The 13,007-nt window shown below is 39.9% G+C and overlaps 1 protein-coding gene across 1 annotated transcript; it reads left to right on the top strand.

The window, feature by feature from the left end:
• The first annotated feature begins 212 nt into the window (after positions 1–212).
• Positions 213–12,844, top strand: tfr1b (transferrin receptor 1b). Its single transcript, XM_061064204.1, has 19 exons — positions 213–288; positions 2,833–2,881; positions 3,006–3,210; positions 3,691–3,934; positions 5,044–5,181; positions 5,443–5,527; positions 6,013–6,135; positions 6,225–6,320; positions 6,527–6,666; positions 7,203–7,366; positions 7,480–7,599; positions 8,028–8,113; positions 8,197–8,260; positions 8,344–8,411; positions 8,492–8,559; positions 9,163–9,253; positions 9,678–9,905; positions 10,012–10,161; positions 10,540–12,844. Exons 2-19 carry the CDS (start codon positions 2,849–2,851, stop codon positions 10,750–10,752), a joined length of 2,316 nt encoding a protein of 771 aa, XP_060920187.1. The 5' UTR covers positions 213–288; positions 2,833–2,848; the 3' UTR covers positions 10,753–12,844.
• The last annotated feature ends 163 nt before the right edge of the window (positions 12,845–13,007 follow it).

Below are 13,007 nucleotides of genomic sequence, written 5' to 3'. Positions count from 1 at the left end.
GAGTGGAATATATTGAATATAATGAGGGATAAGAAAACAACAAGTCTATATTAGTGGGTTTTAAGAAGACATTTAAAAGAAGTGACTTATATCCTAATAATAAATTAGTACTATTATTCGACATTTCTGGACCACGTTTGGGAGAGCGCTCTCACTTTAACTGTGTGTACGTGACTGGTGGGGAGATGACGTATGCGGAAGTGCAGTAACCTCCATAAGGACGGGCTACAGCTGGCGCTGAACTTGTGGCAGCAGCGGAAGACACGGGGTGTTTGCGCGGAAAGAAAGGTGAGATATGACTTGTTTCATTCATTTCTTGATAATAAACTCAGCCTGTTTTGTCGGCTGTAACGCTCGCTCCTCTCAGCTGAGGACTTAATCTTTAAAAAGGACATTAAAACACAAAATGATGTCACCTGTCCTCTACATGTAACATATGGGACCGCCATTCCTCTCGTTGTTAATCCGTATTACAGCTATTATCAACGAGATATTTTTTTTATTCTGTCTCTTTGGGATGCAGAAGTATTATTTTTGACTAAAGCACCATTAGATTTGTTTTATTTATTTATTTTAAACGACCTTTTATACTTTCACCACGCCCCAGCTGTATCAGTCTATTCATCCTTTATTAATTTTACTTATTGCAAAGCTAATAAACGTAATATAAATTAATAAATATAAATAACTAGGCCTAAGTAGGGTTCTTGAAAATAATACCAACATGTCCCAACAGATTCATAAAAGATCTGGTCTGACATGTTTTAATTGTAATCATAATGGGCGTATTTCAATCTAAAATACAGATACTTGATGTGTTCATCTGCTAAATTCTGAACCTTTGCTGACTTATATGTCTAAATTGCTTTAGGTAACCGTGATAATGTTTTCAGCTTTATTCTAACATTTCTGAAAAAAAAAAAAAAAAACACTGGCAGATGAATAAATCCAAGAAACATTAATTGTATTATTTTGGTTGTTATTAATTATCTGTAAGTGATTATATTCAGGTCTCAGACTGATGCAATTAAACAAGATGTTTCAAACTGGTCCAGATGTTGGGAAGAAGAATTTCTCACTAGTATTTGAGATTGCACCATCAGCCAAACCACAAAATGATTCATCAATTCAAGTGAGAGTAGGTCTTTACCGCGTACTTATGAGGTTTAATCTGTAGATTAGTTCCTTGTTTGAAATGGATTGTGTCCACTTTTATAGCTTATTTCATTTTATAATTCATCTGTTTTGTTGTTTAGCTTTTGGGTGGTATTTTTTCTGTGCATTTGCATGGCTTTGTTTCTACCATCATAGAAGCTGTTGGGTTGTTGTCTAGTTAATTGTATGTAGATTGTGTGCCGCCCCCCCCCCCCCAATAAAAAAAACCCAATAATAACACAACATTGTTTTCTCCTTCTGTGAAGCATTACAAACTGTCTAAAACTGAACCAAATAGTCTCCATCTTGCTATCTATTTTTAGTTTTTTCTATAGTTATTGATTAGATCCAATCCATAATGATTCTTGACGTAGAATCAGAATCTCTTACAGCCGCTCAGTAATGAGGAAGTGTTAAGTCAAGCCACAGAGTTCTTTCTGTTCTGTGAAGAAAATGAAAAGGAAAGGCAGAAAGTCCATTATCAGTTACAGGCACATTGTGGGTCTGGGTCTGACGTGTTTATAGCTGAAACAAAGCTGAAAAGAAAAGGTCGTGTTGTCATGATGTGGAAACAAAACCTCAGATGAAGTTATCCGTGTTTCTAAAGCGAAGGTCAAACCGGTTCTTGGATGTCATCCGAGACTTTAGAAATGTTGCATTGAGACAGGATTTGTAATCGTTTCTAGCAGTTTACATCAGAGTCAAATACTGTACAGTTTACAGTGAGGTCTATAAAGGATAGGAATGATGTCTTTATTCAAATAGCTACATTCAAACACAGGGGCAGTTCAAAGTGCTTCACATGGGATGAAGAATGAAACCTGTGTTGAATGAAAAATAAGGCGGCACAGTGTACCATGATTTTGTTATCTCATTACAAGAATTTGCATTGAGCACATCCCACTAGTCTGAAATTATTGCAGTAAATAAGAACTATTTATTTTATGTTTTAAATATTCCATTGAATTCATGTCATTGTAAAACAAAACAGCTTTTTGGATGTTACATGCAAACTCCAGTTTTGAGTAAAACGTGCAAAAAAAAGCAGATAGACATACAGAATGAGTCATGGCTCAAATTAACTTTTGAATAGAGTCAGTTTAATGTTTAAAAATACGATCAAACTAAATCGATGAAGTCAAATATTGTTTCAGAGTATATTAATTATTAGAATAACTTTAAAGGTGTCCAAAGAGACAGAGATAAATAGCAAAGGACAGAAAATATTTAAAGTGTGCAGAATAATAACAGAGGTCCAGAATGATTAACCTCGAGGTGAAAGGTAGCGAGGTTGATCTGCAGAACAGAAAACCAGAAAATCTTCAGGGCCATGAAGGATAAGGCGAGAAAAAATGTAGCTAACGATACACACACACACACACGCACACGCACACACACACACACACAGACATCCGTAATGCCATATAAATAAATAATGTTTCTGACAGTAATGCTGTTTTTGGTTTCTGCCTCAGTAAATAAAAGTCTGTTTTGAGAGGAAACACACCCGGCCTGCAGACTTACAGTAACCCTTAATGGTCGTCTCAATAGCAACTCTGTTTGAACATGACTCACCATGCAAAACACCCTCCTCGCTCTTTCTATTTCCTTTGAACTTTATCATTAATTATGCATTTGCTTTCATATTCTTCTCTGTTTCCTGTTCTCTTTCTTTAGAAGAACATCAGCAACAATGGATCGGATAAGGTCTGCGTTTAACAGCATGGTGAGTGTCAGTTACCTTTTTATTTAAAGGTTGTAATATGAGGCCACCAGTCCTCGCAGGTAGCTGTGTGAGTGGGAGGGATCACAGTTTTCTCATAGTTGCAACTCTTTTCTCTCCCCTGCAGATTAAAAGTGAGCGGTACAGCAGGTTCACTCTGCAGCCGGCAGAAGACGGAGAAAGACACGTGGAGGTCAAACTGTCCGATGATGCCACAGAGGCCGAGGACGGGCAGGCGGGAGGCTCCCCGAGCTTCAGACCGGCACCACCCCATCAAAGCCGACGCACCCTTTACTTCCTGATCTTAGGAACTCTTCTGATTTTTATCACTGGTAGGCTATGCTCATTTATTTTTGTATCTTTAGTCGTTTTTAAATATCAACATTTATTTTAAACCACATCAGAAATTAACTACGAATCACTTTAATTCTTAATTAATTTGACTATTACTCTAGATTATTTTCTCGATAAATTAAGTCAGAAAACAGTGAAAATAAGAGTCTTGTTTTGTCAGAACTCATAAATATTTAATTTTATAACAATACAAGACAAAGAAAACAGTAAACATGATGAGTCATGAAATAGGGACGTGGTGAGTCAAACGCCTTTTCATCTAAAAGTGAAAAGAAAATATCTATTTGGCACCAGTGATAAAATTATTATCATTGCCATATTGTTCCTTTGTCCCACCCCCACTGTAAACCAACCATAGAGGGACTATTTGATGCAGTTAGGCGGTGGAAAGGTCTGAGATGTGGAAGCGTATGGTTGCTTTTAGTTTCATAAACCCATTCTGCCCTCTTGTTTTTCAGGCTACCTGGTCGGCTTCATCAGTCACCGTAAACCTTATGCAGCGACTGCGAGCTGTGACACACAGCTGGCAACAGAAAATCTGACCAGAAAGACGCCGACTGCTGTCGCACCGACTGCTGTCGCACCGACTGCTGTCACTCCGGCTGTTATTCCAGTAGCTCCAGCAGCTCAGATGGACTGGGCGGACGTCGCCGAACTCCTCACGCAGAAACTCACAAGCCAGGCCTTCGACAAAACTCTGAGGTACGCTGATCACGTGCACAGCCAGTCCTTTACCGAGTACATAATCCTGTCGCAGAAATCAACTCAGCTATATAATACTAATACTGCCAACAGTGCAGAACCCGACAACATGAGCTGAGACCAAGAGGACCAAAGATAACACTAGGGAAGATTGTTTTAAACAAAAATTAACAACTTGGATTCAGCCATACAACATAACACAAAATTAAAACACATATAAAGACTCTGAATGTGCTGCATGAGGGGGATCAGAGAAGATTTGTATTTACACAGTGAGAGTTATTACATAAGAGAGATAATACCCAACAAGTTTCATGAGTGTAATGGACGGCGCTGACCCAAAGACAGAGGCAGGCGACTGCTTCCCCTGAGGGCTCACAAACTTAAACCAAAGCAGTGGCTCAAAATGTGCAGTTTTAAATGGCAGTGGGAAACCTCCCTAAGGGGGCCCCATCTGACAGCACTCACTCTCGATGCCCTGCTACACATTGCATGCATTATTGCTTTGAAAACCAAAGTTTGTCAATGAAAGTCAACAAAGAAAATGAAGGTGGTTCTGATGACGTTCTGAAAAACGTTTGGGGATAGCGTTCTGAAAAGAAGTGGAATTATGTGCCGTCTTTAGGAGAGAGGATTTTTGCCTAGGGCCCCACCAAACTCTGGAATCGCCACTGTCCAAAGAAACACCCCGACTACAGCAGAGGTCTCTACGTGTTACTAATATTACTGTCTCTAAAAAACCACAAGCTGCTGCTGCTGCTGCTTGATATTAAGGGATGAAACGATACTGTAGTAGACAAGAAAATAGTTTTTGTGGACGTGTGAACCACAAATTTAACGCTTCACACTGTGAATTAAATATTTTAAACTTATTTTCACCAGGCATTCGAGAACCACACACACATCCTTTGGTTATCGTCAACAAGTTCACACTTTCAGGAAATTACCTTTACAAGAGTTGACATTTCAAACGGAAGCTGACATTTTCCAAAGAAAGCACATGAGTCATCTTGGTCTTCAAAGCGTTTGAAATTTAACTAAATTAATCGTTTTCAGAAGAAATAACTGTTTCAATGAGAGCAGCAAAATGGCATGTTGTGTCTTCACAGTGAGTTCGATAAGCCGAAGCGTTCAGCAGGGAGCGAGGAAGATATGAGTCAAGGCAACCGCATCTTCGCAGATTTCAAGAAGCTGGAGATGGATCCATGGACGGACATCCACTACATTCAACTGCAAAAGCCTGACAGGTGGATACAAGTCTTTCTAATACTTGACTTGTTTAAATCAATGTTTCGGATTGTTTAATTTCAGACTTATCTCTGAAAACTATCAAAATATGGTGTCAGGAGGGTTAGCCTGATGGGGGGGTTTCAAGTTGTTAAACCAAAGCAACAGTTTTTTTCTCTGATGTTTGTACTAAATGGGTTCATTCATAGAAACACTTATGATGACAGAACAACAGCCAAAGTGAATGATATTGTAAGCAGCTCTTGTCTTCTGATTGGCAGCACTCGTCCAAACCGGGTCACCTTTGGTTCCGATGTGTTTGAGCCAGCAGGATATCTGGCATACAGTGCTACTGGGAATGTTCAGGTGAGATCAAACTCTCGTTTTCAATCCTACATTTAGCTCTTTTTTTTGGTGCTTTTAGTGAATTGTCTCTGGTGCCATCAGGACGTCGTTATGCCTGTTAAACTAACCGTGATCCTGAATCATTCATCCTCCTTAGGTTTATACATTTTCAATGTCTTTATCCTTTTAGCACCACCGATCTTTGACTCTTTTATGTGACTAATGGTCTTATTATTGTCTTTTTAATCCAGTACGGTTGATAACTAATGAGTCTACTTAACACTGGTATCTCCACTTAGGCCGTATTCTATATTTGAGCTCTTGTATAATCTGTACATCACTGTGTCTTTATTTATGTTTTCTATGTACAAAGCTGCTCCAAAACAATTGCCCTAAAGGGATTAATAACGTTGTTTGAATTGAATTGCTTCTTGTTTAAATTAACTCACAATAAAAGTATTTAAGGGCCAAAAACAATGATTTCTATTTGCTATATGTGTTTGCAGGGGAAGCTGGTGTACGGCAACTACGGCCTTCAGAAGGATCTTGATTTCCTGCAGAAGCAGAACATCGAGCTGAAAGGCAGCGTGGTGCTGCTGCGGGCGGGCAAAATCAGTTTTGCAGAGCAGGTATCGTTTGCAGATTCGATTGCTACAAATGCCACCTACAGTGTCACTCATTTTCTGAAACTCAAATCTTGTTTTCTTTATGCCTTCAGGTGGATAACGCTGCTAAAAACGGAGCTTCTGCTGTTCTAATCTACCCTGACATTCAAGATTTCAACTATGTCGCAGAAACGGCACTCTATGGACATGTGAGTTTGCTCGCACAACTAGTGGTGTGTTGTCGTCTGGAGAAGTGGGTGGACTCTTAATTTATTCCCCAAATGTATTTTTTTTTAAAGTGACCCGTCCAGCAAAGGATAAACACCTGTTAAATGTAGCCCAAGACTAGTCTTGCAGATTTAGTCCACCTTAAACCGGTAAAGAATGGTATTTAATCTGTTTTTGTTTTTTTCAGGTCCATCTGGGTTCAGGAGACCCTTACACCCCTGGATTTCCCTCCTTCAACCAGACACTGTTCCCTCCCACTCAGTCGTCCGGCCTTCCCAAAATCCCGGCTCAGACTATCACTGCAGGCATGGCTTCAACTATTCTACAGTAAGACTCCCAAACCAGCACGGCTTCTAGTTCAACGTAATAAACACAACTTAAGTTGTTGCAAACACTGTTTCTGCACTACCACCCATTAGGTTTAATAAACGAGGCAATGAGGCAATTTGGACAACAGCTGAACTTCACACTATTACATCTCTAACCCGACTGACAGGCAGCTGTGGTTGCACGTTGCTCATCAAAAGGAAGCCACACTCTAAAGCATACCCATCTGTATTGTCAATTTAACTCTAGATGGGAGGATTATTAGCAAATGGAACATCATGCTTTATAGAAAACGACTGGAACAAACGATTGAGACCATAAACTATATAGGAACATTTTAACTTATAAATAAATGAGCTGTAGGGATTTTTTAAACATCATCTATCTTTAAAGGTTTTCCAGTAACGGCTGTTTTCATCAGCTGATTGTTGAGTCATGGGGTTCATTCATTTTCTGTATTGGCTGAACTGGAAAGTTTGCCACAGCAGTAAGCTCACCACTTCCTCGCCTGCGTCCCTCTCTCCTCCCCTCTGAAGGAGAATCGGCGGACCTGTGGCAGATGCAGGTTTTAAAGGAGGCTTTGATGGGCTGACGTACAAACTAGGAGGCAGCGAGAACATCACCGTCGAGGTGAACAACGTGCTCGTCAACACGGAGATCCACAACGTGTTTGGAGTCATCAAAGGATTCACTGATCCTGGTGAACACCCACTCCTGTTTCCCCTCTAATATCCTAATGTTTGATTTTTTTTGGGTTCTTTATACAGATCTAATTATTTGGTGGTGGTGTTGTGTTTTGATGTGATTCTGCAGATCGCTTCGTGGTTCTGGGAGCTCAGAGAGACGCCTGGGGTCGAGGTTACGCCAGAGCTGCAGTCGGCACCTCAGTGCTGCTGGAGCTGGCCAAGGCTGTTCACGAGATGGTGGAGAAAGGTAACAAACACTTTGCACACTGTACATAACACACAATGTTTTAGGAATTATAAACAGGGATATTTCACGATTGGATGTATTTCTTTTCTTTTTTAATCTTGAAATTCGGATGAATAGGATGATTTACATGAAGGCATTAGCATATCTGAGGTCAGACAAATGAATTAGAAACAACATAAAAAAGCGCTAAAGTTAATTTGCTTGTCCTAGAATTAACACTGATCTCAGGTAACTGACACTACACACTTCTGCTTAAAAAGTGAGCCATCATGAAGAAATTATCAAAAACCCCTCTGCTTTAAAAATTGGTCAATTTAAAAACTAAAACATGTTCATGTTTTTCTAAGTTTTGGAGGGTTAAGATAAACCTTCTTGATGTTTTTGCAGTATCTTCCCCTGCTATACATACATGTGATTCTTTTCATCAGATGGCTTCAGGCCTAGAAGGAGTCTGGTGTTTGCAAGCTGGAGTGCCGGGGAGTATGGAAGTGTTGGCGCCACCGAGTGGTTGGAGGTAGGAACTAAACCACTTCCATCTGAACACACAAGCAACCCCCTGGAAACGTTCCTAAACATGTCTCTTATCGTTGTTTTCAGGGCTACATGTCCTCTATTGACAAAAGCGTCTTGACCTACATAAACCTGGATGGAGTGGTCATGGGTGAGTAGAGTTCACATCTGCAGCCTTGTCTGTTCTCACATGTTGTTTATGTGATAAGTTAACTGAGTTTGTTTCCTCACAAGGTCGCGGGAGCTTTATAGCTTCAGCAAGTCCGCTGCTCTACAGCCTGTTGGAGAGCACCATGAAGCAGGTATGAATGCCTCTGAACGAAAGCTGTTCCATTATGTTCAGATGCAGCAGTGTATTAAATCTCACTCCTTTGTTTTGTAGGTGAAGAGTCCTCTTGGTCCTAGCTCTGTGTTCGATCTGGTGGGAAAAACTGCCTGGCAGGCTAATGCGTAAGTGGATCAGTAGTTTGTGAAACCCAAATCTTAAGAGAGTTTTTAACAGAAAGTTTCCTTCTGAGACTTTTTTTAAAATGTGTTTCTCAACACGGTTGTGATTCAGGGCTGGGATGTTCTGGTGCTGATAATATTTTGTTACCAGTACAGAAGCCTTTAAACTGTCTTGTGCAGTTTTCTGGGTAATGTAAAGAAGAGCTAGTCCACAAAAAAACAGCTCTTCAAGGGCGCAGATGACCTAGCAGGTCGCAGCCCCATGTGCGAAGGCTATAGTCCTTTAAGAGGGCGGCCCGGGTTCAAATCCGACCTGTGGACACAACTGCAAGAAGAGAGCGTTGACTAAATGAAATAAGATTTAAATCAGTTTGTATCTGTTTAGAGAACGTATACAAGATAAGAATGTATTTATTGCAAGTTTTTGGTACTCTGTTTTGCTACTTTCACATTCAGCAGGTACAATAAAAAGATAAATTTTGATACAAGGCCCTTTTAGATTTCTCCTTGCAAACAATCCCAACGTTTTGCTGAAGAACAAAGGCATCGTTAGACTTTTTCTTCTCATAGCTTGTTGATATTAACTTGACATTACCTTGTGTGCAGACTGAGGCCGATGTCAGCGGACGACTCTGCTTATCCCTTCCTGGCTTTCTCTGGAATCCCCTCCGTCTCCTTCCACTTCATCTCCCCCAACGTGAGTCTTGATGCAAAACAAAAAACAGACAATATTCACTGATAATACTTTGTGTGTGGTTGATAGCAGACATAATCAGATGGAGATAAATCCACTTCTTTTGGATCAGTTTATTTTGAAAAAGTAAAGAAAGAAAAGGATGAACAACATATTTAGAGTAAAACAGTGATGTGATATTTCAACCACTGATCAGCTGGTAAATGTAGTTTTTATGCGCAGTCTCATTTCCTGTTTCTTTGTAAAAGTATTGAAGACAAATGAACAAGATTTCAAGTCACTTTATGGCAGCAATATTAGTTAGTAAAATAAAAAAACAATGAGACTTTTTTTTATGACGTGCAGATGATTCTGGTTTAACATATTTTATTGTAATGTACATTGTATATTCCTCTTGTCATTTCCTCCTGTGTGTTTATGTCTGTAGACTGAGACCTACATGTACTACGGCACCAACCTGGACAACCTAGACCACCTCAACTACCAGACCAGCCATCGCACCGGTGAGATGGCAGCTTCAGCGGCGCAGTTTGCCGGTCGGATGGCGCTGAGACTCGTCCACGACCACCTGCTCAGACTGGACGTGAGCCAGTACAGCAATGTCGTCACAATGGCTGTGAAGCGGGTCGACAATCGCATCAACCAGCTCAAAATGGTCGGCCTCTCCGTTTGTTTCCCTCCTTTGTGAATCTTTAAAAGTGCTTCAATGTGTGTTTGTTATTTTAAAGGAGTTTATCTTTTCTGTACTTTTCCTCCTGCAGTCTGGTCAGCTGAAGGAAGTGAGTCCCTCCTGGTTGAGCGACGCCCGCGGCTCCTTCAAGCGAGCAGCTGATGGCATCAGTAACTCAATCCAAAACACAGACTTAAGCGACAAGGAGGCCTGCCGGATCCTCAACGATAGGATCATGAGGGTACGCTCTGTTCTGTGACACTTCTGCTGTGTAGCTATAGAAGTTTGTAAATTTGAATACATAAAGCGAGGATGACAGAAGCAGCATATTATATTTATTTTACTTGGGCGGCCCGCCCTGGTATCGTCTATGTGTGGTTCTTCTCTTGGACTTGATTTAAAAGATTTGTTGTTTCTGAATCAGATGGTGTTGTTTCTTCTCTTTAAAAAAAGAAGAAATGTTCAAATCAGCTAAACTTTTAACCTAAAATATCACAATTAAAGATACTGGAATAATACTACTCTCTTGTAGTATCTTGATCAGCTCTTGTATTTGTGCTTTATTTAAATATCACGTCCATCACAGATGAATTAATGTTCCTATTTTCAACCATTCTAGGTTGAGCACACTCTCCTCTCTCCGTACGTGTCCCCCATCGACGCCCCCTTCCGTCACATCCTGCTGGGTCGGGGCTCCCACACTCTGGCGTCCATCGCAGAGACCGACGACATGGAGCAGCTGCACACCGAGCTGGCTCTGGCTACCTGGAGCCTGCAGGGATGTGCCAACGCCATGATGGGAGACATCTGGGACATCGATAACAGAATCTAAATGAAAAGGGACCGGGGAGTTAGGAGAGAGGGCGTTTTTAAAAGTGAAGTTAGAGGTGAGGTGTAGGGCAAGAAGGAGCTCCAATGTTAGCACTTAAGCACAAGCTGTCAATCAGAGGTCTAAGCCATGCGCTTAAAAAAAACAACGGGCTTATGATGAGATTATTGGGGTCTTAAACTTGAAGAAATCTAACGCTACTGACAAAGAAATCAGGGGATTTTAAGCCTCTGTTTTGACCTCTCGCCAGAAGATCACTGAGAAACCTTATTTATACTTCAGTTTTTTATCAGTGGCAGTGTCCACTATAAAAAGTATTGTTTTGTCTTTTTATACGACGTTATCGGAAGCAGTGCCTTCCATAATTATGACGGTTATACTGTCTCATCCTACGGCAGCATCTGCTAAAGAAATGACTCCTCAACTGTTGCTGACAAAAGAAGCCCCTGATGAAGTTACATATTTATTTGTCACAGCCTTCATTTCTTCCTTTCTATGTGCAAGATTGATTCCAGGTGAAAATAATGATTTATCTACACGTACAATAAGTATGGAGAGATGTCGGAGTTTAATGGTCCTAAACAAAATAAATATGATTTAAATGTTTCGAGCAGCCCCTAAAAGGGATTAGCTGGGTATCTCTGTCTTCAATACGGTTATGCATCAAAAGGAAGAAATGAAGAGTTGAAAATAGTTTTTTTTTATGATCTAGTTTCAGTAAAGATTTAAATGTGTAAAAAAAAAAAAATACACTAAAACTGATCGCTTGCCTAAATTCCTAAATGGACCTTAAAAAATAATATATTTAAAGACCACAAAAGCCAGAGATAATTCACACAAGTTGTCTGGCTGGATTTATTCTGCGTTTAATGGCTGGATTAATTTAAAAAAAAATGCTGGAATGCTGCTCATCCAGAAACAAACAAAGCATTGATGAACCATTTTTTAAACACACAAACTGAGGTATTTGAATCTATCATTTACAGAAAAGCCATTGTTTTTGCACAGTCTACTTTGGAGCAGTTATCCTAATACGATGAAGTTATCGGGAGCAGTGCCTTCCATAATTTAAAAACCCATTATCGGGAGCAGTGCCTTCCATAATGACAAGCAGTGATGGTAGTTTTTGCCTACCAGTGCATGAGTGTGTGTATGTGTGTGTGTGTGTGTGTGTATTTATCGGGAGCAGTGTCTCTCATATTTCACTCGAAGGGTGGAACAACTTATCGGGGACAGTGTTTCCCAGAGTTTTATACTTGGTGTATATATTTGTTTTTTCTTGGTCTTTTTTTTTGGGATTGTGTGCGTGTGAAGGCTCAGTACTGAGTACTAGTCCTGCAGCTCAACTTTCTGTTTCAGAAATGTGGTACATGTTTGCTCTGTTAGACTTGTTTCCAAACTTCTCCTTGTGTTTAGGGACTTTAAAATGTACAACAGATGCTTTACCTACATATCCACTCTTCAGAACAAGCCGTCTTTGCATGTGTTTCACCTACGAATTTACTCTTCACTGCATGGTACCGTGTTGCTTTGGGAAGGTGCACAGAAAAAGACTTCAACAAATGTGTTTTGTTATTAAGATTAAAACACATTTAATAGGTTATTATGATTGGCCTATTTCGTTCACATAGAGGTTGCTCAGATTACTAAAAGGCCTCTTAAACAAAATGATAGTAAATGTAACTGAAATAAAATTCCTGATCATAAGCCAAAAGGCGCTTACTTTACAGTGCAGGAACTAAACAAACCTTGTTGTAATTTAAAGCAAGTAAACGTTGTGCTCAAAAGACTAACATCGGTCTGTTCTGGACAAAGAATCCTGTTACATCTCTTTTAACATTTACTCAACGATGTCACGTTTGACGGTTTGCTTTCTGGTGTTTCTTCACCTCCTCTGTTGCAACAATCTTTGATGAAACTGTGTGTTCAGGAAATAGCTTTACTCTGTAACTGAAATACTGTACGAGATGTCGAACTACTGACTTTCAACACACTCCTTGATATGATGTCTGTACTTGGAAAATTAAGTTCTGTTTCTGTTGTCTCTGATTTCAGCAGAAAAGAGTAATACAACCTTATTGCTTAGCATTCAGTACATCTGTGTGTGACCTTTTTTTTTTACATTATATGATTCAGTTTTACTCTGAAATGAAAGTATTTTCTTCCAGGGAGCAAATGTGCATTAGATAGATAGATAGATACTTTATTGATCCCGAGGGAAATTCAAAGCATCCAGTAGCAGGTTACAAAGACGTACA

The sequence above is a fragment of the Labrus mixtus genome, chromosome 19 (assembly GCF_963584025.1).
Source record: "Labrus mixtus chromosome 19, fLabMix1.1, whole genome shotgun sequence".
Lineage (NCBI taxonomy): Eukaryota > Metazoa > Chordata > Actinopteri > Labriformes > Labridae > Labrus > Labrus mixtus.
This window is presented reverse-complemented; position numbering and strand designations above follow the sequence as displayed.

What these genes read in the sequence shown, in the direction of transcription:
- tfr1b (XM_061064204.1), top strand. Translation starts at nt 2,849, where the DNA reads ATGGATCGGATAAGGTCTGCGTTTAACAGCATG. An exon ending in TCTTCTGATTTTTATCACTG is followed by an intron (nt 3,211 to 3,690) that starts GTAGGCTATGCT and finishes CTTGTTTTTCAG; the next exon opens with GCTACCTGGTCGGCTTCATC. An exon ending in AAACGGCACTCTATGGACAT is followed by an intron (nt 6,321 to 6,526) that starts GTGAGTTTGCTC and finishes TGTTTTTTTCAG; the next exon opens with GTCCATCTGGGTTCAGGAGA.